The sequence below is a fragment of the Pygoscelis adeliae genome, unplaced genomic scaffold (genome assembly GCF_000699105.1).
Source record: "Pygoscelis adeliae isolate BGI_AS28 unplaced genomic scaffold, ASM69910v1 Scaffold402, whole genome shotgun sequence".
NCBI lineage: Eukaryota > Metazoa > Chordata > Aves > Sphenisciformes > Spheniscidae > Pygoscelis > Pygoscelis adeliae.
The window spans coordinates 5093168-5117622 of record NW_008824411.1 but is presented as its reverse complement, the minus strand read 5'-3'; the positions used below and the strand labels follow the sequence as shown (position 1 = coordinate 5117622).

The window sequence follows — 24455 nt, the reverse complement described above, 5'->3', positions numbered from 1 at the left end:
AACTGGGCTGTAATAACAGACGAGTATGTGGAGGGTTGCACTCTTAGCTACTGAATGGGAGGCTCATATGGCCAAGGCAGCCTTCGCCTTTCCTCTCTGGCTATTGTGATCTTTCGCGATTAGGGAAATCTTGGCAACAGTATTAGGAACATATTCTCTAAAATGCTTATGTTCTCCAGCCTGGGATTTCAAGCAGTACCATAAGCATGACCTTTTTTTTTTTGTGCATGTTGCCAAAGACATCTCTCAAGCTGTTTTCTAATGCTTAGTGAGACTCCTTCTTTGATGCCTGGCTGGCTAAGCTCCTGTTCGTGAGTGCTGTGGTTTTAACCAGGGTTTGACAGTGGTGATCATCAGGGTATGTTAGATGAGTATCCTGGAATTTGAACGCGTGGCTTTCCCTGAACTCAACTCTGGTCACCTGAGTCTGAGTCAGAGACATCTGCTTGTTACAAAATGGGAAGTCGTGTTCCTTGTCTTTTCTAAAGCTTTTGTGTGACTTCTAAGATCTATTAGTGTGTTTAAGATAGATTTTTATAGGAAGACAACTGTGCGATTCATTTTTTTAAACGTTCTCTGCAAAATACATTTGGATTTCAGCTTCCATATAATTCTAGTAAGCTTCATCTGTCAATCTTCAGAAAGGAACATACTTGAAAAAATCCTTCTGCTAGGTTGTGAAATAGAAGAGTAGTCAGAAAGATGGAACCCATTGAATCAAGTGAATATAATGGTATTTATTCTGTGAAGTACTGCAATGTCAGCTGATGAAAGGCATCACACACAGTTGAGATAATATTACATCCATATCAACTGTAAAACAGAGAAGTTACCTTCTTATATACTTTCCATAAGAAAATGTACTTACTTTCAGATAGGTTTGAATGCTCTTTGCAAGGGGCGGCTGCTACTTTAAGTTATGGTAGTACTGTAGTCAGTGAAATCTTGTCCTGGGTTACCAGCTAGTAGTTTTCAGCCTTCACTCCTTGAATGCTGCGTAGCCAATAGACTACATCAAACCTCTGAAAAAATACTCAAATTAGAACAAGTGTTTAGTGAAATTGAAGGAAAGTGACTTGAATATGTCAATTGTTGTCTTTTAAAGATTTTTAATGTTTAAAACATGAGAATAATAGTATAGTTAAATTGTTCTTTATCTCTAACAACTATATCAAATTCTTCCAGGTTTCTGATCGGCAGACTTACCTTGTGATTTCTCTGGTTCTCTGTGTCATTCTGGGCTTGGTGCTTTGTGTGCAGCGGTGCAGAAGCACTTCTCAGTTCTGTGAAGATTACCTCTCAAAAATTCCCAAAAGTAATCACTACCCTAGCCCCAAAAGGTAATGTATTTCTATGTGAAACTTCATTGTTCTTGCAGCTTTTATTGATGTTTCCTAAATCTGCTGGAACTGGCACATCTGCTTTAATTCTGAGTCTTCTTTCTGCAGACTCAAAATTGATAGCAAAGAGCCATTACTGCTCTGTAGTAACGCTCTCCTAGGAGCATTTTGGGGCTAGTACACTTAACATGCCTTGATGGCTTGTTGCAAATATAGTACTGTGCCTGTTTGCCAGGCTTTCTTGGGCACCTCAACAAATAATTCTGTCCTTCTGCCAAAGGTGTTTCTTAATGAAAAATGCGTATGACAAAGTCCTGAGAAAAACGTGTTTAAAAAAGCTTTGTGGATTTTGTTTCCTAGATGTTTTTCCTCCTACGATGATATGAATTTGAAAAGAAGAACTTCTCTTCCACTGGTCAGATCACAGTCTTTTCAGCTGGCTGGTAAAGAAGGTATTATTCACATATTGTACATCTGGTCTCTAGTGTTACTCTGTTAATGCTATACAATGTGTGTGTTACTGCAAGTGTATGAAAATGGAATGGCAGGTTAATGTCAAAGTACACTGGATTATAGAAGTTCACATATACATTCTGTAGGACAAGGGGGTTCATGAACAAGTTACCAGACACTCATGGAACTGTGCTAAATTATGCTAAAACATTAAATGTAGTCTTTGCTGTTGTTTATACTCTACAGATGTTTTCTTGGGGTTAGTAGCAATCCATGCAGGCATTCAGGTCTACAAAGCTATGAAGCTTGCAGAAAGTGGCATTCTTTTAAATTTTTTTTTTTTTAATGCCAGACATGGGAAGTCTGAATGCCCTACTTCTGAGAAGTCCTGATAGCCTGTCTTTGAAACTTGGCAGATATTTAGGATCCAAACTTATCAACTGTAGTAAGAAAATTTAGACTATTTATCTTGGCTTGGGTGTGAGGAATGATCTGGTCTTTTCAGTATTCATGTTACACTCGGGACAACTGAATTTTGATTTCTTAGGCCATCATCATCGTGCAAAACAAAAAGCATTGCAGATTATGGTAACTACCAAGTATGCAGCTGACACTGCTTTTCTGGGTGCGGCAAACTTGCTTCATGGGTTTTTGTACTGTGAATAAAACTGTGTGAAAACTCATGAGTTGAATTGGGACCGTGCTGCAATAGAGACTAGTTAAGGCATAGACTATTTTTTTGCAAAACCGTGCTTTTTCCGAATTCTCCCCAGCTTCGGCTTGGAAGGATGATTTACGAAGCACTGATGGAGGAATGCCAGAATGGTCTCATGTCAGTCTGAACTTCTGTCCTTGATAGGTACTAGATATGCTTCTAGTATCTGTCCTGTCGTGGCAGGCTGCACATTAAACGCTATTATATTGGTAACAGTTTGTTGTCGTAGAAGCTGACTATTGTTCCTTTTCCCCAAAGGATTGTCTCCGCACCTCTCCTATGGCCTGATGTATCGGGAGGTCAAGTGTTTTCAAGTGTATATCACTGACAGCTGTCATGACAGCATAGGGGAATTCCTCTGTGTTGACTTCACTTGCAATGTTCATGTGTTGTACCTCCATTTACTTTTAACAGGAGCAAAAATGTGTGTGATAAGTGGAATATTTTGTCGTGATGTTATTTATTTAGAATTGCATTGCTCTAGAGCTGGCAGTGTCAGGACTGCTAAATTTATGTTCCCTCTCTTACAGTGGATCCAGAGGACCTGTACATTGTAGAACCGCTGAAGTTTTCCCCAGAGAAGAAGGTACAGTGGCGGTGGGGAGGGCAGGCTGAGCGGAGCGTGTTTCTGCCGGCAGGTGGTGCACGTCTCAGCTGCTCTCCCCTGCGCTGGTTCCTAAGCTTGGTTTTTACGCTCTGCTTGCCTTCCAGAACCTAACTGTTTCTCTCTTTACTTGTGGTTTCAGAAAAAGCGTTATAAATACAAAAGTGAAAAAATAGAGACTATTAAGCCAACAACAGAGCCTCTGCATCCAATAGCCAACGGGGAAATTAAAGGAAGGAAGCCGTTTACGAACCAGAGGGACTTCTCTAACATTGGGGAAGTTTATCACTCTTCGTATAAGGGTCCTCCATCTGAAGGAAGCTCTGAAACGTCATCGCAGTCTGAGGAGTCCTATTTTTGTGGCATTTCAGCGTGTACGAGTCTGTGCAATGGACAGACCCAAAAGACAAAAACTGAGAAGAGGGCTATAAAACGAAGACGGTCTAAAGTTTCAGACCAAGGGAAGCTTATAAAAACTCTAATACAGACTAAGTCAGGGTCAATGCCAAGCCTGCATGACATAATCAAAGGAAACAAAGATATAACAGTGGGAACACTTGGTGTCACGGCAGTTTCTGGACACATCTAAAACTAGCTGAACTTCTCAAACAGGAGGGTGTTTGTTCGTTTGAGAACAGTCTGTGGTATTCTGTGGGAGGATTGTGGGAGATGAAGAGCTCAACTGATTGGAAAGTATTCAGAAATTTGGTTTCTGCCTTTTTAAATAGATGGGATTGTGTCAATCTTGGCTATAAGCTGCAGCTTTACGAGGCTGATAATTTCCTATGAGAACAGCTTGGGGGGAGGGAGGGCAGGGTTCATTTTATAAAGGTTTTTTTTCACAGTTCCTGGGGCAGAGATTTTTTGAAACCCAGTTTGTTGGGTGGAATAGGGATAAAAGCCTAATCCTCTTCCTTTAGCTTTGTTCCTATTTCTTGCACCTTCCCATATTTATGTGCCTTTTGTCTATTTATAATGCCACTGGAAGAGGGGAGATACAATTGTTTGTCATTTGATTTATTTTGTAATTTCTCTAGCTTTTTTTGAAGATGCAACACTACAGTGCTGTAAAGGGACATGTGTTGGCCTTCAGCTGGACTCAGTAATTTGGACTGGATACTGTAAAAATACTAACAGATGGACTTGCTTGACTAGATTCTGGTTTTGCAAACTCGGTTGAGGAAAATATCTCACTAGGGATGGTAATCATGTTTATTTCCACCTTCAGTTACAAATCAGAGCTGTAGTCTGATGTACTAAATGAATGACAGTCGCTCTTCAGGATTTCCTGTGTACAACGGGATCTGAGGCTGATGAATGCATTTGTTACCTAAATTGCCTGCTGTAGTTCTCTGAAGGAGGTGAATGGGGAATGCTCGCTGTTTCTGTACGGAGAGTTCAGGAAGAGGCTCGGCTGAAGAATGCAAGGGCGAGCTGGGCTGTTCTCTGAGCCAGCTCTGGATGTGTTGAGTTTGCAAAGCCTTGAAGTCTGAGCAGTCGGGTTGGTTCAAAGTGGGTATTTCCATAACGTTTGCTTTTGTATTGGCTAACAAATGTGCAGTGTTTGTATGGTTGGTATTTTCATATCCAAGTGTTTTTTATTTTGACTGTGATTGTATATTTGGAAACTATAGGATGTGTGATTGCTGAAATGTTGAGTGTGTATCTGAGCGAGTGGAACAAAAGGTTATTCCTTTTGGCAGGTGTTACAGGTTCACGTTGTAAAAAATAAGTTAACTTATTGAGCACTTTTAGTGGTACCCTTTTTAACAGATCTAATGCCTTTCCTGGGTATTGTATGTAATGTGACTTATTTAAAGCCTTTGGTTTTTTTGCTGCTTTCTTGTTAGTTTATGAATACTTTAAGGTGATGTACTTTTGGAGTTGATCTGCACAATTAGCCAGTCAGAGCACATGAACCAGACGTGTTGAACGTGAATTCAGAAGGGTTTCAAACCTCGATGAGGAAAATACGTACCACCTGAGTGCAGCATACAGTGTTGTGGAACAAGAGTATGTAACTACAGAGCTGTAGTGCCATTAGAAACTGTGAATTTCCAAATAAATCTGAACACTTTGTCTTTAATTTACTGGCATTTCTCCTTTGAAAATGGAACTTGTGGCTTAATTTCTTCTCTGAGAAGGACTGGTCTTTAAATTTCAGTGCAGAACTAGGACTGGGGTCCTTTGGGCCATAATAAGGGGTTCACAAACTTATTTATCAGCCTAGATGTGTTTGTCTATTTAAAAAAAAGAAGAGGGGAGAAGGGAAGCTGAAGGCTGAGCGGTGGTTTGTCTGAAAGTTCAGGAATCCTGGCCATGTGAAACTGCTAGAAAAGTTTCCAGCAGGTATCGGTTCACACCTTGACCTGGGTTAGAAGTGGTAGCTTTCTGTGAGAATGACTGCATGAAATTACCTCTTGGTACTCAGAGCGAAGGTTTGTGAAGGATAGAAAAGGCCATTAAAAGAAAATGTTAGATAGTCATTTATCATTTCAAACCAGAGTTTTCAGCTTGAATTTTGCCCCTTACCGGTCCCTTCCTCCTAACTTATTTCTAGCAAGCATAGCACCACTGCATGCAGCCAAATGCCGAATTCACTGGCTGTCCAGCGTCTACTCTTGCCAAATGAGACCTCCCCAGCACTAATTTCTCTCCTGAGTGCCTCAAGACTCTCTGCTTCATCATAGGGAGCACTATGATTTAAAAAGCAATTGAATTGCGGGTTTGGTGGGGGGGTGGTTTTTTGTGGTGCAGGTTTTTTTTATTTACTGGCCTTCCTCTTGATACATCGCTTGTAGGAAGTGTGCTTTCCTTTACTGCCCTGGCAATCACTGAGCTGTTCTTCTCGTCAGTAAGAATCAGCTGAAGCTGGACATGACTGAGTTCTTAAAACAGCCCATCGTCACTATCTGGCTATAAACCAAAGACTGACAGACCTAGAATATGCCGGTAGGTGTAGAATGAGGCCAAATGAGTCACGATGCAATCAATATGCAGGCGACAAATGTGTCTCTAACAGGGAGGTTTATTTTTCCTTGGTTTTAGCTGGCCTGTAAGTGTTGCATGAAAGCAAATTTGGTTGTGAAACAAATTAAACCAAAAATGGTGGTGGCTGTATGTATTTATCAACTATACAGTGTGAGCATATGTAGCTCTGGGGCAAGGAGGGGTTGCAAGGAGGGGGAAGCAGCGGTTCCGTGGATGGCCAGAAACTTTCTTCCTTGTCCTGTTCTGTTTTGCTGTAATGGACCACTTCTTACTTTGTCCTGCATACATTTGCTTCCTGGGCTGGATTACCCCACAGCACTGGTGAGCAATCCTTGAAGATCCCTTGGAAAGTTGACGAATTAGCAGCATTCCTCTGTGTCAACAGGAGTTTGGTGAATTCAGCTGGCGTGATGGGGAGCAAAGGCAGTGCTCCCAGTGCAGACTTTTCCGGTATTTTTAAGTATCTGGCTAACAGAAATTTGGGTCATGTGGTGAAAAATGTCAGCCTAGGGTTTTTTTTGTGCTGGATCAGCAGAGATGGCTGTTAGCAGCAATGACTCCTGTGAATAAAGCACATCTATCATAGAGTCACTGCTGGTGCATGTCAGCCAAGGAGTGCCATTCATATTCTCATAAATACGCTGCCTAGACATTTCAACTACGCCTAGGTCTAAACTTTCCCATCAAAGCACAGGTCATGCTTCAGCCACTGAGAAAGCCAATGTCTGAAGGAACCTGCTGAGCTGATTGTGCTATTGCAAACTTGAGAGCGTGTGTTCTGGCAGTAGACTGGAGATTGAACCACAGCTTCTGCCTGCTGCTGCCTTGCTGCTGTTAATGATTTGTAACCACTTCTTTTTTTTTTTTGGAAAAAAAAAAGGCTCTTTAACGTCAAGTTCTTATTCTTTAATGTTATCCTTTCATGTGGGCTCTTGAGTCATTTTTTACTTCCAGTTTTATTAATGTCACACTGACTCTACTTTCAGAACTTCATTCTTTGGTGAAATCGAGTCTCTCTTAAATTGGTCATAATCTTTATATAGAGGTAATCGTTTCTAACGAAGACAGCTTATAAATCTTGACAAATTCCTGTGGCGTTGTGGATACTTAAAGGGAGGGCCTAGTCCATCTTGTGATATTGCATAATAAGGTTGGACAGTTGTTGGTGTAAAATACCAAAAACTAGCATGTGTCTGCAGTAGTGAGGACTGCACCCTTGCAGTCCTTGGGCAGGTCTTGAGCCCAAGGTCAAAATGTATTTAAGCAACACAAATGTTTCCATGGGAGGATGGATAGTCACAAACATATGCATTGTGTAAGTGAATTACTAGCCATGTTTGCCAAAATAAGGTATTTAGGTTATAGACATTAAGCATCAGAGTGGAAATCCAATACTTTTAAAATATGCAAACTCTACCAGCTGTGTGGTGTTGGTAAGTAGAGACCTAAAGTATAAGGTGTCTTTGTGTGGCTTCTGCTTTTGCCAACTTGCAGTGCAAGATGAAACAAGATGGAACAGCTTAGCATGCTTCATTTAATTAGGTACAAACATGTTCCACTTCATTTGGAACAATTAAAGTGTAGAGCCCTGACCACAAAGTGCGGTGGGTAGGCTATCGAGCAGCGTGTGTCTCATCTCCTGGAAACCCTGAGTGTCAAACAGCATCAGGTACTGCTGAAGAAATTACTGGGGTTTCTAACAGCTCGAGAAGAATTAGTGTTCCTGGAGCTTGTTTAGATAAAATGTGTTAGCTTAGGAAAGGATAGCGCAACTCATGAATCTTTCTTACGTATCCCTTCTCTAATTTAAGAATAGTCATTTTAAAAGAAGCTACCAAGGAGCTTTCTGCTGCCTTACTGCTGTCTCTCATATTGGACACATGGCCTGGGAGCTGCAACTAGTCTTGCCCATGCTGCTTTTCATTAGAGACACTAATTACGTCACAGATTAGAGGTACGGCTTTTGGTAGGGAACGGAGATGAAGTTAACTCTGCATTTTGTGGACCTGGAAATGGAAAAGAAATTTATTTGCCATCTCGAGGCTTGTTTTTCCTTTGTTAGATGTGGTGGCTACAGCCCACATCCAGCTGCTGGGCCCTCTGTGCGCTCGCAGCAAACTAGAATCCTTGTCTGTGACTTTTTTTCAGAAAAATAACTCGAAGCAGCTAGTGAGTATCTTCTATTCATAATTTGACACGGTTACTGCTGAAACGTCAAGGTTGTGTACCTTGCCCATGAAACCACCTGTACCTCAAAGTTAAATCCCAGGAAAGTCAGCTGAAGGTCCCTTGGGGTTTTGGGAAGTTGGCTGATGTGGGTCACTGGTGTCAGGGTGCTTGTGTAATGAGATGAGCACATCTGGTGTTGGGCTCTCTGTTTGCCAAGTGAATGCTGGAGGGCCTGAATTCACTCACTGATGCAGAGCTGAGGTGTGATCCTGGTGGAACTCAGCAGGGATCTCGGGGTAGATCTCAATTTCTTTTTTTTTTAATGGGCTGAGAACGGGAATAAAACTGTCAAATACTGACTAGGCCACACAGGCCAGCAGAGCCAGCTGGCATTTTCCAGGGCCAAGGCTGGCTTTGTGCTGGCAGCCTGGGGCAGGGCATGGGTTCCGCTGAACGGCTTGTGAATGCAGTTCTCAGCCATCACAGGGGAGGACGGGAAATCAACACCTGCACGTTTGCTGTGGTCTTCCTCACAACCTCTGCGTGGCTGCAACACCTTGTTCCATTTTGACCCATGACTAAGCTATTGTATGTTATGAAATGATCTGCTTCTCGCTTTCTCGGATGTTCAAGCAATAGATCCCATTACCTCGTAACCCCTATACCTCATTTCCTTGCTCTTACTGCAGGCACAAAAGAAATAAAATCTTACTCTGCACTTTCAGTTCTTTTTTCTCAGCTGTTTTGGCTCCTTCCCCACTTGGATTCTCTCCCACCTCAGATCGGAGCCCTGTACTACTTCTGCTGAACACAGGGCTGCTGCCTGCTTGTTGGGATCATAGTGTAGTTGGCACGTGCTTAATGAAGGAGAGCACAAAGCACCCTGCTCACTGGAGGAAGGCCATATCAAGCGCTGCAACGCCAGGCCCGGAGCTGTTAGAAATGGATTTTGAAACCTGCTCTTGAGTTAAATATGCAAATGTCTTCCTTGTGAGCTGTTGGCACCAAGACACGGCTCTACATGTGCCGTAAATGCTTCTGGCAAAGTGCAGTTGTGGAAATGAGAACCCTCACCCTTGCCTGAGAAAACTGAACTGTTAAAAAAACGTAATATAGGAACAACACTAAGACGTCAGCACTCACTGCAAAGGCTTGGCGAGTTCTGGTGTCTTCCATGCCCCTTGAAGGCTTCAGTGGATGGAGATCCTGCTACCTTTGGAGTCAGTTCTCACAAGCATCCATTCCAACATCCAGTCAAAAATACATGTCTTTTGGGCAAACTCCTTCAGCTTTGGCTCCCAGTAAGTGGCTTCCTGGGAAGGCTTTTTTTCTGTGAGATTCAAGAGCCCTCTGCTGCTGGAAACCGTCCCTCTCTACGCAAGTGTTTCATGTGCTGTCCGTCCCTCCCTGCCAGTCTGCTCTTGCATGGACCAAGTTGAATGCCTTTGCTGTCCGGCTGTTACTGCAGCTTCTTCCTGAGCCACTCTGAAGTGGAACATAAACTTGCAATGCGGGTTCTGGGACTGTCTGTAGCTGTGTAGTGCTATATGTGAGCTCATACCTATGGGAGCCTGTGGGCTTTCCCTGCTGGAAGCTCATGTCCAGCTGGATAGCCTCTCTATCGGTTTCAGAACTGTTTTCTTTCTAGGATGTTATTTTCTACCTAAAAAGTTTGATCTGCAGTCTTTGTTTCTAGACTTGTTTCCTTCTGATTGAATTCTCTGTCCTCATGGTTACTTAGGATCTCTTACCAGTTATTTTAATCTGCGAATATTACTAGTGTAATATTTTGCTTGGTTTTCTCCAGATCTGTGGTAAAGGTGTTGAAATAGCACTGTGTTGAGGACAATCCTGGTGGAAAATCAGAAGCCTCATCCTGGATGGTGCTCTCAGTTACTCGTTCCACTGGTGAGCGTTAATGGGTGCCATCTCTTCCGCCAGCTGTGGCTGATCCTTACGGGGTTGGCAGTAGTTGCTTCTCCTGGCTCTGATGGCACGGTTTAGCCTGGGACCACAAAAGATTGCCGAGGCTGTTAATATCTCGGGCTAATGTTTTGAATCCTGTTTTTTGAATGCGAATGATTCTCAACTTCAGTTATTCTTGGGTGTAATTTATGCAGCCCTGTGGGCTTTTTAGCATTTCCACTAGTCGCTAGTGTAATAGGAAATATTTGTTAATCACTTTCAGACAGACACATATCTGACTCTGTCCAGAACCTGATGAGAGCCTCTCCTACACAGTGGTTCACACTTATGGTTTTTTTTAATTTTATTTTCTGTCAAGTATTAGATCTGGATCATTGTTCAAGTCCTGCTTTCTTTGTTGTGTTTCAAGCAGGTTGTCCTTTTGTCCTTAAATCTGCTGATACAAACCCTTAGTTGCTGGCTGATTCTCTTTGCTGACAACACACACTATTATGCTAAAGTTTATATCGTTAATAAGAGCTCGCAACCCTCCTCTGGGGGCGAGGTGGGGATGGAGGGGGTTCTTCTGAGCAAATCCTCTTTTTCTGTCTGTGTAACTGTGTCTTGTCTTTTGTTGTTTTTGGCAAAGGGGATCGATCCTCTGATAAAGGTTATGGGAGGTGTTTCCATTTTAAAATATTCCCTCCTGTTCAAATGACATAATAAGGCTGCTGAAAACAGAGTGTGCATCTTGCAGACTGGGTGAAGAGGGGGATAGGGAGGCAGATAGACAAATCTGACACCCCTCTTGTCCTTCTTACGTCCTCCTTTCCTGCCCAGCTGTCCTGGCCCCACATTTTAGGAGAGCTCAACCTTGCCTAAATTCTGGCTCTAGGCCTTCTAGCAAAATAGATTCATGTGACTTAAGTGTCTACCTACAGTGAATTGTCCCACTGTTATTTCAAAAACCCTGTGAACGTTGTGTGTTGCTCGAGCAATAGGAAGCCAGCAGAACACAGGCATCATGACGTGCTACACAGACACAGCCCGGCTTGCCACTGCCTTCCAGCGTGTATCATCTTGGTGATCTCTGAAGGTGGTGACAGCGGAAATGGGGAGCGCGACAGCAGGACCAGCACAGTAGAGTGTGCTAGGAAGGAAGAGGTCTCTAAAAGCGTCCTGTGCACCAAAAATGGTCCTTTGATGGTAAAATAGCCCCAATCTTTGGCTTGCCGCAACATGTGTTATTAGCAGGTTCTTGATCTGAGCATTTGAAAGAGAAGATGCAGCATTTCATGGCTGAAATGTCTTTTGTTGGGTTCATCACCTCTGCCCTCTCACCCACCCATAAAAAAAAAATCTTTGTGAAAATAGGAAGCAGTGGGTGAGAAATAAGCACGCTTCTGACATTTAAGGGACACTGCTACTGAGCCTGCAATCCCACCAAGGTAAGCTGACTGCATTAAACACAGTCAGTGTCAGAAAAAACTTGAGTGGGTCCTCCCCAGGCAAAGCTGCGTGCTCGATGACTTTTGACATGCTTTTCAGCAATACCTTCAACTTTGAGGAAGTCCTGGGCTTCAGTCCCTGCTCCCTGAGCCATCGCTGTATTTTACAGCAGTTGAATGGGCCACAGAGGGCATTAAAGAAATGGGAACTCCCTGACACCCATGTCCGTGTTGTGAAGAGGCACAGGCATGCTGTGCTCATCGCTCTGAGAGCAAGGGAGCGCAGGCACTCACTGCTGAGTGAGGAGCCCGAGTGGGTGGCGAGTCCCCCCACGTGTGGCTCAGGCGCCTGTGGCAGCAACCGGGCTGGGGTGCTCTGCAGGCGGGATGGTGGAGGGCGTGCTGGCAGGAGATGCTTTCCCAACTGTCTTGCTGCCTCTCTTGGCTCCCTGTGCCTTGGAGGCATCTCTCTTTCTCCATGCCCAGCACTGGCTAGCAGACCGGAGTTCACCGTGTGGCATGGGAACCACTGAGCCCAGCCCTTTGTGTGACCCTCTCTTGTAATGATCATAGCCGTGGATGAGGACCTGTCCTGGGGCTGGCTGGGGAGTGCTGTTCTGGGATGCAGAGGGGAGGACTGAGTGAGGGTAGGCATGACCAGGCTTGAACTTCAGGAGCTGGATTTGTGTTGCTTTCGTGTCTTTTATGTCAGAAACCTAGAAGTATGAGGAAGAGCCAGATGGGTTGCTGAAACCTCTCATGCTGCGGATCACTGCTGCAGCAAACGGCTGTGGTGAACATCTTCAAAAAGCAGTGGAGTGTCTGGTGGTACAGGGAAGGCTTTGAGGACACGTCTGACTTATTGGTGCGGTTGGAGGCAAAGCTGCGCCCTTGCTTTGGAGAAACAAGTGTGCATATGTTGTTAAAGCATGCTGTTCTCAGACCCCAGTTTTGATGTTCAAGATCAAAGCCTTGCGTGTTGGGATCGCTTCCTTCAGCCACAGAGGAGACAAGTCTCCAGTTTGTTCTTGTATTAAGCATTTCCTTTTTTTTAAACACTACCCCATACAAACACACACTTCAACGTAGGTCTGTAAAATGGAAGAGCAAACTGCTGCTTATAATCACTTGTGTGCATCTGTAAATCTGTGGGGAAAATCTCATTGCCACCACTTAGAAATCTGCAGTCAATGAGGAATGGAAATTGAGAAATTGGAAACTGAGGAATGGAAATGTCCCTGTCTCTCCTCATTATGATCTTGTAATGAGCTCTTATAAGTGCTGGTCCTTGCAGCATGGCCTGAATTCTGGATCCTTTCTTGGAAGGCAAGAGAAATTCTACCAAGATGAGTAGCACAGTGTCTACCCCAGGCTTTAATCACAAGTTACTCAGCCAGGTTAGGTTCCGCTACAGTGCTCAGCATTGACCTGAAGAGATGATAAAAAAAGCCCTTCCCTCTCTAAGGCTTCTTCAGGTTAGAAGAGGACTGTGGGATTGGAGATACTATTTGCAAAAGTTAGAGGGGCAGCAGAAGCTGCCATAAGAGCCTGCTTGTGCCCCAAGGCACGGTGCATTTCCCACATCACAGCACGCTGCTGGTTCAGCCTGGCCAGTGCCCCGCAGTGATTTGGTGTGCGTGAAGGCAGCTCACTGAGCTGGCTCTACTTGGGCTGTTAATGCCGGGGCAGCTCTGCTGGGGCTGCAGCACTGATGATGTCTTCCTCTTCTCAGTTAGGTTGGTTTTTATCACAGTGGGATGGTGTTCTGTGACTCAGGATCCGTGCCCTAGGGAGCAGCCAAGGAAAAGGCGGGATGCGCAACAGACAGCAGTATGTAATTTGTCCCGTGTGAAATGAAGCAATTCCCCAGCACCCACAGCCGCACTTGGGATCAGGTCTTCATCCTTCTGCCGAGGGAAGGAGTCCTCGGCTCTGCCTCTCCCCTCTTGTGCAGGATGCCAGAGGTTTTATCATTCCTTTTGCTCTGCTTGTGGTCCAGGACACCGCAGTGGAAAAGCAGCTGCCTCTGCCCGAGTGGGCTGCTGGAAAGCGTGGTTGGCTGGTGGGCGTGCGCTGGGCTGATTACTCAGCCCCTGACTGCCAGCGCAGCCCTTGCGTGCCCCACAAGCGCTTTGCTGCTGAGTGCACCTGCTTCCCGAGCCTGGCTGCCAAGCGCGGTTTTGCGTGAGCACAGTCTGCCACCGGGCTGGTCTCGCTGTGTGTGCGTGCTGCCTTGGTGTGGGAGGAGCAGGCGGGTGTCCCGAACTTGCAGCCGAGGGCGGAAGCTCTTTGGGGTTTGCTGTTGATGCTTGAGGCTTTCATAGAGTTGCAGTATCTGAGCTGGGTGTTCGCTGCCGCAGTGATGCAGACGTATAAAGGCAGAGCTGGGTCTTCCCCCAGGGCTCAGTCTGGGACAGCCCCGGGAGTTTTCGGCTGCCATATGGACGATCACGCCAAGCACGTCCAACCCATCCCACTCCCGGCCATGCAGCAGAACTTGAACTACGTGTACCCCCAGATCTTTTGGGTGGATGGCTGTGCCAATGCAAGTACTTCCTGCCCCCCGGCACCCCCCGTCAGTCCTTTCCCACCGCCAGTACCTGACCGGAGGAGAAAGCCAAGGAACAACAGGGAAAGGAGGAGTGTTGGCTTCCTGGTGATCTCCTTGCTGATCCTGCTGGCCCTCACTGGAGTGGGGCTGAGCATGTTTCAGATTTTCCACCTGGAGAAGGAACTGGCTGAACTCAGAGAGGTGAGATCTGCCCGGCTGGTCACAGAGGCTCTGGGGAAACAGGAAAAAAAGAAAAACTTAAAATTGGGACTGAGATGCTCAGGTGGTGCAAAACTCCCCAAGGGGCAGGCTGGTGGCGTTTAAATGTCTGCCGTGCCAGTGTAAGTGGGGTTTGCTTATTACTGTGGGGGATTGCTCTATTGGTGACTGATATGCCTGGATGTCTTCATGTTTCTGAGTGCTGCAAGGTCTCTCTCCCTGTATATTTCTTAGCACTTCGCAGCTCCCCGTGAGCACCCAGAATTAGCCACTGTCAAAGAGTCTCCTTGGCTGCTTTAGACAATGCCCTTATCCTCTCACTCTGCTAAAACAGCTTATCACCCTTCTCTTTTGACAGTCTGCCAGCACTGAACACATCCCTCCAGCTTTGGAGAAACTCATAGGTGAGTTGATGTATATAAAGGAGGAACTCCTCTGTGTTAGCGCATGTGAATGCTCCTGTCGGACTCTTCCTTCTCCTCATCAGGGGGCAAAGGCAGGGTCACAGCTCGATGCTCTGAAAGTCCTGATTTCACTTGCTTTGCTGGAAAAAGAGCTTTATCTCTGGGGTGTGGGGAAGGGGTCCTGCACCCTGCCTCCTGGAGTGCTTAGAGGTGTCAGCCATACATTCCTGGGACAGTGTGCCTCTACCTTGGGGCCTCCCAGGCCCAGCGGGGCAATGCTACTGGGGGTACTCTGCTGTAAAAGTGGGTTTCTGGCTGTCCTAACATATAGCGACAGCATGAATGGAAGGAGGAGAACGGAGATGGGCACCACACGTGTTACTTCTTTCTCTCCTTATTCTTTTAAGATTTGGGGAGGATGTAGAGTGTTTCATTTTCTTTGGGGGTGGGGGATTCACTCCCACCCTTGAGAGCGCAGCTTATTTTTTCCTAAACCCTTTTGGTACAAAGTCTCACTGCAGCCAAAGCTAGTTGAGAAGACCCTGATTGTATGTGGTTTTTCTTCTTTCAGAAATGCCATTTCAGTGAAATTGAAACTTTCCACAAGAACCTGCCAATTTTTCTAAGTTACATTTAGGAAAAAACCAGAGTTTAAATCTGAATGGAACAACTTAAAAATCACATTTTGAACTTCCAAACTATTATTTTACTTTTACATTCCACGTTAATGTTATCAGTGAGGATATCCCTTTTTAAAGATGGCCAAGTCAGAAAGAAATTTTCAGCTCTCTTGACAATTTTTGCTAGATCTGAAAAGATTTCCTCCCCCCTCCCCCCTTGAGGATTTTGGTTAGTAGGAAAGTTAATTTCTTTTCAAGTTTGTTCTGATATTGAACGAAAGCAAATTTGGAAATATCAAAATTCTCTGGAAAGGGCAGTCCTGCTTCCCATCAACTCCCATACCAATAAATTTTGTAATCTACTGCTTAGGGGAAGGGGAACTGTCACTTCAACTGGATGCTTAGTGCTCTGATCACAGGCTACTTTAGCAGTAGCTGAACATAAGTTGTCATAACCCTGAATTTCTTGAGGGGGATAAATACATAAAGCCAGGAAAGTAGTGTAAAGGAGAAGGGAGAGAGGAGAGGAAAATTTAATTGGCTTGAGAAAAGAAAAGGCTTCTTCTAAAACTTGAGAACATGATGCTTGGAAGTAGATCCTGAGAAGAAGGGAAGGATGGCGTGGGATGGGGTCCAAATACCGAGTCACTGTAACTGGCCCATCTCTCCAAGGGGACCCAAGCCCTCCAGGGAAGGCAGAATTTTCCCAGCTGTGCTCTGCCTCTCTGAGGACAAGGTCTGCCCGGCCAGTGGGATGGTTTGCAGCATGTCTCAAGTGTCGTCTTTGATCTACTTTTAAGGAGGGTTGGTACTCAGCAGACAGAAGCCTGCTGCCATGGGTACATCTGCTCTTGGCAGTGCTGGACTGGAGGGTGGCAGCAGAACAGGCTCATCTATGACAGGACATGAGCAGTCACTCTGGCATGGGCCGCAGATGCTGGGTAAAGGGGCAGTATTGTCCCTCTCCTACACCCTGAGCGAGAGGCCTCTGCTTGAGCTCACTGACCGAGACATTTTAAGATGAAAGCTCTCCTTGCTCTTTCCCCTTGCTTTTGAACACATCTGGATCCTTTGCTGCAACTCTTTCTTTCTAACTCCTTCTCTTGCCCTGCAGCGTTTGCCCAAGCATCGCTCTGCCTCGCTGTGCTAAGCCACGGTGCTTAAGCACAGGTGCCCTGTGCTGCTCTGAATCTGCCCCATTTCAGCTTCATGGACGGCTCCCTTCCACTCTCTGGGCTGCTTCTCCATGGAGCATATGGCTAACGTCGTCCCTATTTTCATGCAGGGCAGAAGGAGCAGTCAATGAAAAAGGAAGCGAGGAAGGCAGCACACTTAACAGGTACGTGCTGAGGGGCCAGCAAGATGTAGGAGCTGGGGATAGGGCAGACATGGCTGGGGTGAGAGGGTGGCATGGTTGTAGTTGTGAGGACCCCACCTCACACAGGCTTTCCTATTTTCCTTTGGTAACACGTGTGCTCCGACAGTGGGAAGTTACTCCACAGCTAAAATCTTCCCCTCATTTAGGCTTTTCAGTGAGGGCTCTATTTTTTGGTTTGGTTTTTGGTTTGTACCTGGGATATGAGGGACAGAAAGCTGTCACAAGCAGCTGGCGTTAAGCGAGGTGAAGGTGAGAGCTCCCGCCAGTACGAGGTCGGGGTGGACTTTCCAGGCTGCAGATAAGGGCTTGGAGAACAGTTGACTTCTTGTGACATGGGGTGTGACTTGAGGAAAAAACACACAACTGCTTGTACTTACTGCACTTTTTCTCTTGTTTTGGCTTCCAGGGAACCCTGCCCAGCGGGACCTCCCTTTGGAGTGGGAACCCATCTCTGGCCATGCCTTCACCAACGGTGTTCAGTATCGCGATCAAGGCCTTGTCATCAACGAGACCGGCCTGTACTTCGTGTACTCCAATGTGCTCTTCCGGGGAAGTGTCTGCAGCAGCCAGGTGTTGACACACATCGTCTACAAGAAAAACCCGGCCTTGCTGGGCAGCCATGTACTGATGGAGGACAAAGGCATCAACTACTGTACGAGTCAGAAAACGTGGGCCCGGAAAAGCTACCTGGGGGCTTTATTCAAGCTCAGGAAGATGGACAGTTTGCACGTCAACGTCTCCAAAATAGCTCTGGTTAATTTTGAGGAATCCAAGACATTCTTTGGCTTATTTAAGCTTTAAATGGGGCTGTTGGAACATGGTCAGCAGCCCCCACACACACACTAGGATGTGTGAGGGGTGAGTGCTGCCTGAGCGGCAGTGGCCAAGCCAGGGTCTCGCATCAGGAAGCCCACCAAGAAATCATGTTTTGGCCTTCAGCGTGAGAGGGCTCAAGCAACTGGTAAAGGCTTTGCAAGCAGACCTCTGGGAAGCGCCGGAGCTGTACTGCACCAACCCAAAGAGAATCACACATTTCACCCTCCGAAAAAACAAACAAACTCAAAACGTAGTGTGCTGAAGACCCCGTTGAAACTCACTACTTGCTACCTGAGAAGATGCTGGTGCCAGGGGCCCCACATGGTGTCATGGCCCTGGTAAGCTTGGGGCAGCCGGTGGGCATTGAGGAGGCCCCTTGAGCCAGGACGTGCGGGTGCCTGGGCCGTGCCGTGCCATGCCGCAGGCACTGGTGTGGGAACAAGCAGTGCGGAGGCCTCAACTGCCCACACTGAGCCATGGCTGGCCACCCTGCCTGGGCACTTGGCACTGTGACTGTTCAACAGGCACCTGCCCACCAGCTGGCTCGTTACATGTGATATGTTCGTTTTGTGTTAAGTTATCGACTGTTCCCATCCCAGAAAACGTCCCCCAACCCCTTTATTTAACTCATCCTGACTGCCTTGCAAGGAACGTGCCAGAAGCAGCGGTGCCCTGAAGGGGGTCCTGACCCTGGAGAGAAACCGTGACTGTGCCGTGGTGGTGGGGCTGGTGAGGAGGCTCTGCTGACACGACCTGAACAACACGGCGGTGGAGAACAGTGGGGCCCGAGATTAAAGCAGCATCTCCAACCCCCTTCCTGCCCTTTTGACACATCAGGGTCCCCCATGGAGACCTGGTCCTGCCACTCCCTGCATGCTGCAGGTGTGGGTGTGCTGGCCACTATCAATGGCATGGCTTCAGCTGGCCCCCTTGTCTCCTGAGCAAAACACAGATGGTAAATAAAGGTATATTTTTCTAGTAAGTGGCACTGTCCTCTCCTCATTTGGGGCAGCAGGCTTCTGCAATGGCCAAAGCCCTGAAGGCCTCTGTGATCAGGTGCCAGCACCCTGCTCCTTCTCCAGCAGCATGGCAGAAATCTGGGAGCCTGACCACACTTTGCTGCCTGCTTGGTGGGGCACAGGGTCCCCGCCATGGAGCTTTGGGGCTCCAGCATTGAAACATCAGGATTTGGGGACCGGGGAGGTGTGATGTGGGCAGCACAGACCAGGCAGCCCAAGCCCTGTTTGGCCATCAGGAAGGGAACCGATCTCAAAACACAGGCTTGAGCTTGAGTGGAGCCAGACACTTGTTGCTGAGCAGAAGCGCTGCTGTCCCCAAAGGTACCATGCTCCTCTGTGTGCCCTCTGGCCCCAGCAGCACTTCCCGTGTGGCAGTCTGAAGGGCGAGGAAAGGAAGTGGCGCTTTGGTGTTAAAGAAAAACCCATTTGCTCACTGGTGTCTGGTCCATGGAACTCTTCCCTTGCATGGGTTAACCCTGAGGCTGTCTGCCATGTTGCCACCAGGCAGTACACAAAGGCTGCAGCTGTGGTGCATCATCATCTTTGCCTGTGGTCCAGCCTTCTTGCAGCTCTCATGTCGGTCACAGTGAACAGTGGCTCTTCAGCAGCCTGCAGCATTTATTTCCTTTTCCACAGTGCTGCTCTTGGCTCGGTGGTGTGCGGCCTGTGGTTTGCTGTTGCTTGCTTCAAAACTTAGAAATGGGCTGGCTACTAGTGTGGCCAGTGTGATGTGAACACTGCACCTCTCTGCTCACACAGCTGTTGCTGCGCTCAGATATTTCCACTGTGTTTCTCAGGATGACAAATGCCTCAAAAGGACAAAGTTTAGGGACCTTTTTGCTTGATTGATGCTTTCTCACTGTCCTCACCTCCTCCTAGTATCAGAGGGGCAGACCACATAGTGCAGGGATGGAGGTGCTGGATCCAGACCCTGCCAGGAAAGGCTGGAAATTGCTATCCTCTTCTGATTGCTGTTTGTAGTGTTGCTTTCCTAGTGACCAGGCATCCACGTCGGGAGTGGGCATCTGTATGTACACATGCCTGCAGGCTTGCAGCTATTTCTGTAGCAAAACTAGCTGATCACATTGCGTGCTTCCTTTCTTTACTGGCGAGCAGCTTGGAGAAAGACAGGGCATTCAGTGCCCAGAGGAAACTCATACTGAGGTTACGCTCTCTGCTAGTACTGTGTTGGTGATGGGCTGGAAAGCTCCCAAAGGTTTCTGTAAGTCAGCACACGGTAACTCAGCTAGACTGTGAATGTGGTCAGCTCTGGGGCAGGATGTGGCAGTTGCTATTGCTGCACATCAGGAGGGGTCAAGGATCTGTTAGTCTTTTTATCTGAAATGCTAAAGGCAATGCAGACCTGCACATTTCAGAGACGGTGGGGTGGACAGTCATGTTATAAATAGGGCTGGGATCTCCTGAGGTGGACAGAGCTGGTTTATCCTTGCAGGATAAAGCTAGGTGCTGCTAGGCTTGCTCCTGAGTCGCGGCTGTGACTGTGTTGAGTCAGCAGCATGGCTGCCAGTAAGACGTGTTTCTGCTTTGTGATCCCTTCCTCAAATATTGCTCTAAACTGCCCAGAGCAAATCCACTACTTAGCTTGTGGGCTCTGACTAAAGGTCATGACAGTATTATACAATTTCAAACTGCATAGAGTCAATTCACAGACTGCTTGTACCACAACGGCTTTATTAAAGTCATCTCTTTAGCTAATGAGCTGTTCATTTAGTGAAATGGTTATTGTTACCATTAAATACTTAATGAATATTTAATGCTGACATTATTAATAGCTCTTGGACTATATTTAAAATTATTTAATAAACATATTCAAATTATTGAAATTTATTTTGAAATTATAGAGTATTTTGTTCCCTCCCCAGCAAGGGGAGGGTGTCTGCACTAGAAAGGATATCCCAGGTCCTTCAGCAGGGCTGGCTATTGTGATGTTTGGTTTCTTTCTGTTTTGAGGAAAATAAGGAAAATAACTCTTCCCTGCAGGTCATGTTTCTGGATTGCAGTGGTCTGAGTTGACCTCCTTTTTCCTAATGGAGCAGCCTGGGCCGTGTATGGAGGTACCCCAGGGCATGGGCACCATTTAACAGGGCTTCAGAGAGACTCGACTGTACGGAGAACATGGCTGACAAGAAGTGACAAGCCCAGATCATCTCCTGATAAGAGGTTTCTGGTCTGTTCCCACTGCCTGGGGGTCTTCTGGGGTTCACATCCTTTCTTCCTATGCGCGCTTTCCTACGTGATCCAGCCTTAGGGACCTGGCCAGCGCTGGGCCAGCGGGCATGTTGCAGGCACACAGACAGCTCTCGTGGTCAGCTGAACCCCTTCCAGGAGATGCCTGTGTGTTTGGGTGTGCAGCTGGCCCAATCAGGGCTCTGCATGACATAAATATTTGCGCTGCTACGTGGCTGAGCACAGCAAGCTGCTTGATAGAGATATGGTCTCTTTTGTGGTTGATGTGTATCAGACGCTGCATCCTATTTACCTATCCCAGTGGAGAAAAGGGGATGGCAGCATGCTAGTGTCTTAAAAACCTTGGGTAGGCTCAGTATGTACAGTAACCAAGGTGGTAGACGGGACTGTATTATAGAAAGGGCTGTATGGATAGGGTCATTGCTGCTTCTACAGCAAAAGCGCAGTGGAAGCAAAGTGACCAGTGACCTCTGAGAGACAGAATATAAGCAGAGAGTGAGGCAGGATGAGCAGTGAGAAGGGCTGGTGTGCGATGGGTGCTGCTGTGCGGTGGGTGCTGTTTCTCACAGATCAGAAGTGTGGGAGGTGGTGTGCTGGCAAACAGCCCTGCCAGTATCTGCTGCAGCTCTGCTTTCCCCAGCGGAGAAATCCCGGTCAGAGAGGGAGAAATATCCCCTGGACAACTATGGCCAGCATCCCTCATATCAATACTGCAGATTGCATCCATGTGTCCTGACTCTTTACCAGTCCATGGTCACTCATGACGGGGAGGAAGGTGACTGGTGCACAGCAAAGGCCTGAACGCACCTGTAATGCAAAAGCAGAAGGAGCAGTTGCTGATCCTCGGTACGTGCTGAGGCATCAGGGTGTGAGAGACAAGAAATGGAGCCACAACGTGGAATGGCTCTCGGCAGGCTTGCTCGGATACATACCTTGGCTCAGAAACCTCACAGCTTAGTTGTTGTAGTTAGCTGGAACTGTCACTGTTGAGATGCGTTATACACGACTGTTTCTGTAGCCCTCCCAGGGAGAAGAGAGAGCATGAGTAAGAATGGAAGAATTGATGTGTCTGAAGCCACTCAAATCCTGTGAGTTCAGACAGTAACCTTCTATTTGATCTGACAAGTTTCGTTGTTGCTTTGGTTGTTTGTTGAGGGGTTGTGTTTTGGTTTGTTTTGGTTTTCGGTTGGTTTTTTTTTTTTTGCTTATTCATTTACCTGAAGCCAGCCTTGGGCTTTCTAAGTTTGTTACAATGTCTTGTGGGGTTACTTCTTCCAGCCCATGGAGCTGTAAAGACTCCGCCAAATTTTTACCAGGTTGGGAAGGAGCATTTTTCTAGTGGTTAGGGAGGGGAGAAAAAGGGAAGGGAGGTAAACTTAAATATCGCTATTATTTTTCTAATACTCTGACATGTGGGCATATTACATCATGGTTACAAAAGTGACTAAGTGACTGAGGTTTAACACAAAAGAGAGGATGAGGTGAGTAAAGAGAGAGGAGGAGTTTTGATGCAAGGTGAGACAAGTTGCATGTGAATTTCTTGTTGATTTTAATTAAAAAAAGAAGAAAAGCTTGACAACCTGTTGCTGATTCATCTCTCAGGGTAACACAGAGTCTCAGATGTTCCGTTCCCTGCACATGACCGAAGCCCTGACACAGGAGATGTGGGACTGCAGGCTGTGGTGCAGGAGACTGCTGGCAGTGTCTGCAACGGTGTCTTCTGCCAGGCAGAAGTGCGAAGAGATGCTGAGTTCCCTGGCCTCCGCCTGTGGTGTGACCAGCAATGCTGCTTTGGGATCCTACCAGTAGGCTCTGGTCTGGCCAGTTACCCCTGCCAGGACATCGGCAGTCATGCGAACAGGCACAAAGGGTTTCTGTTGTGAAGATTCATGTTTTTTTGAAAATAAGCTGCTCTTTCCTCTGGGTAGCAAAGAGACAAAAAGCTCTAGGTGGAATAACAAACCCCAACGTGCTTTCCTCTGCCTCAGTTGTCTCATCATTCCTCAGCATGCTCTGTATGACTCACCCCTCCCTATGAAGAATCAACTTCTCTCCCCCACTTACAAACCATCACAGAGATTTTACATTTCTTTTCCCCATGCTCCACAAGCAGTTTCCTTCAACAGTAGTTGAAAAAGTCTCCTTGCCCAGTTTCTTTTGTCGTTGGGGATTCCTCCAGTTCCCCTTTGTCAGGTCAGTCTTGGGGAGTGAAAGCCTGCTGGTCAGCTAATTCCCTGGGACGTTCAGCTTGGAAACCTGTGCTGGCCAGGGGAGTAGCTGGTCTTTTGAGCCATCTGAAGGACTATCAAATCTGGACTGCATGCTCTCCTGAGCCGGGCGCTGGGGATATGCATTTCTCCTGGCGTTGCTAGTGGGGTTTATGTCAACACAGAGGCAAAAGATTTCAGAAAAGGGCGTCGGAGATGGAGATTCTCTCTCCTAATTCGAACAGTCTACAAGCTAGCTGTTCATGCTGGAGGTGTGATGAACATGAAATTCCCTAAGCAGGGTGCAATCTGTTTACGGCTGGTGCAATTCTCAGCTATCATGGGGTCAACCAAAAAACTGGTACAAACTGCCCAGACTCAGCACAAGCTCCGAAGGACATGCTGAGAGTGCCTTGATACCATTCTCTTTATCTGTGCTCCCTGCTAAGGTTTCTGCATGGCAAATAGGTATCCAAGATTTGGCTTTTATTAAAGTCCTGAGAGAGAAATCCAAACCACGGAAGATCAGAAATGCTCTAGCAACAAAAGAGGATGTAATTTGCTCTAATTCCCTGTTTGGTTTCAACAGGGAAGGACTGGGAGAAATTCAGCATATTCAGCCGCACTTGGTTTGAGCGAGGGCGGGTTGGCTGGCTAGTTTTTAAATAAGCAGCAGAAGTGTGCTGTTGCAGCCTTTGCAATGTTCCTTGCTGCTGTGCTCTGAAATTGGTATTGTGTGTCCTAGCCATCAAGCGGCCCTGCCAGGCTGCGTGCGGCTGTGCGTGTGCACTGCTTTGCCACTGAGAGCTGATTTAAGGCTTGGACATGGCAGGGAGTTATTGTGGCTTAGCCAACTACTGTCTGTTAGCAGAGCTGTGGCCATAGCAAACATGATATTGTCAGAGCCTTTGAAGTTTGGGGGTGGAAGGGCGTTTCTGCCTCCTGCTTGCAGCTGCACTTGCTTGTTTATCTGAGCTGCCAAGGACTCAAGTCAGGAGCTTGGCGAGGGCTCCTCTGCCGCCCTTGGTTGGTGTGTGAGTTTTCAGTGAGGGTAGGGAATGACCGTTTTGAAGGTTTGCTCGAAACTCCCCACTCGCATCCTGTGGAGACCCTGCTTGCTGGGCTGGAGGATGTGACTCAGGCAAGGCCATTGAAGGAGAGAAGAGGACGGTAATTTCTTGATCCAGCTCGAATTACCCTTAGGTACTGTCTCCCTGCCCTTGAAGTGTTTATTTTGTCATCATATGCATTTTATTCTGCACAGGGGGGAGTTCAGTGGCAAGACGTGGTGTGATCCATCTATCAGTCTATGCATCCACTGTATCTAGTGCCCTCCCAGTCACAGAATAAAGACGTCTCAGACCTGGCAGGATTGTCTATGCAGTACTACAAGAGAAGTACCAGTGCT

General features: G+C 46.8%; 2 protein-coding genes across 3 annotated transcripts in view; both read left to right on the top strand.

Annotated features, from left to right (window-relative positions):
• SUCO (SUN domain containing ossification factor) overlaps positions 1–5198 on the top strand; it is a 29012-nt gene extending 23814 nt beyond the window's left edge. For both annotated transcript variants that reach the window (XM_009320615.1, XM_009320616.1), the window contains 4 exons: positions 1186–1340; positions 1701–1792; positions 3039–3094; positions 3255–5198. In XM_009320615.1, the coding sequence (XP_009318890.1) occupies positions 1186–1340; positions 1701–1792; positions 3039–3094; positions 3255–3701 (750 nt within the window). In that variant the 3' untranslated portion in view covers positions 3702–5198. The remainder of the gene's footprint in view (positions 1–1185; positions 1341–1700; positions 1793–3038; positions 3095–3254) is intronic.
• Positions 5199–13987: 8789 nt separating this feature from the next.
• Positions 13988–17645, top strand: FASLG (Fas ligand (TNF superfamily, member 6)). The gene is made up of 4 exons (XM_009320614.1): positions 13988–14377; positions 14754–14799; positions 16705–16758; positions 17204–17645. The coding sequence occupies exons 1-4, from the start codon at positions 13988–13990 to the stop codon at positions 17596–17598; spliced, it is 885 nt and encodes a 294-aa protein (XP_009318889.1). The 3' UTR covers positions 17599–17645.
• Positions 17646–24455: the final 6810 nt, after the last annotated feature.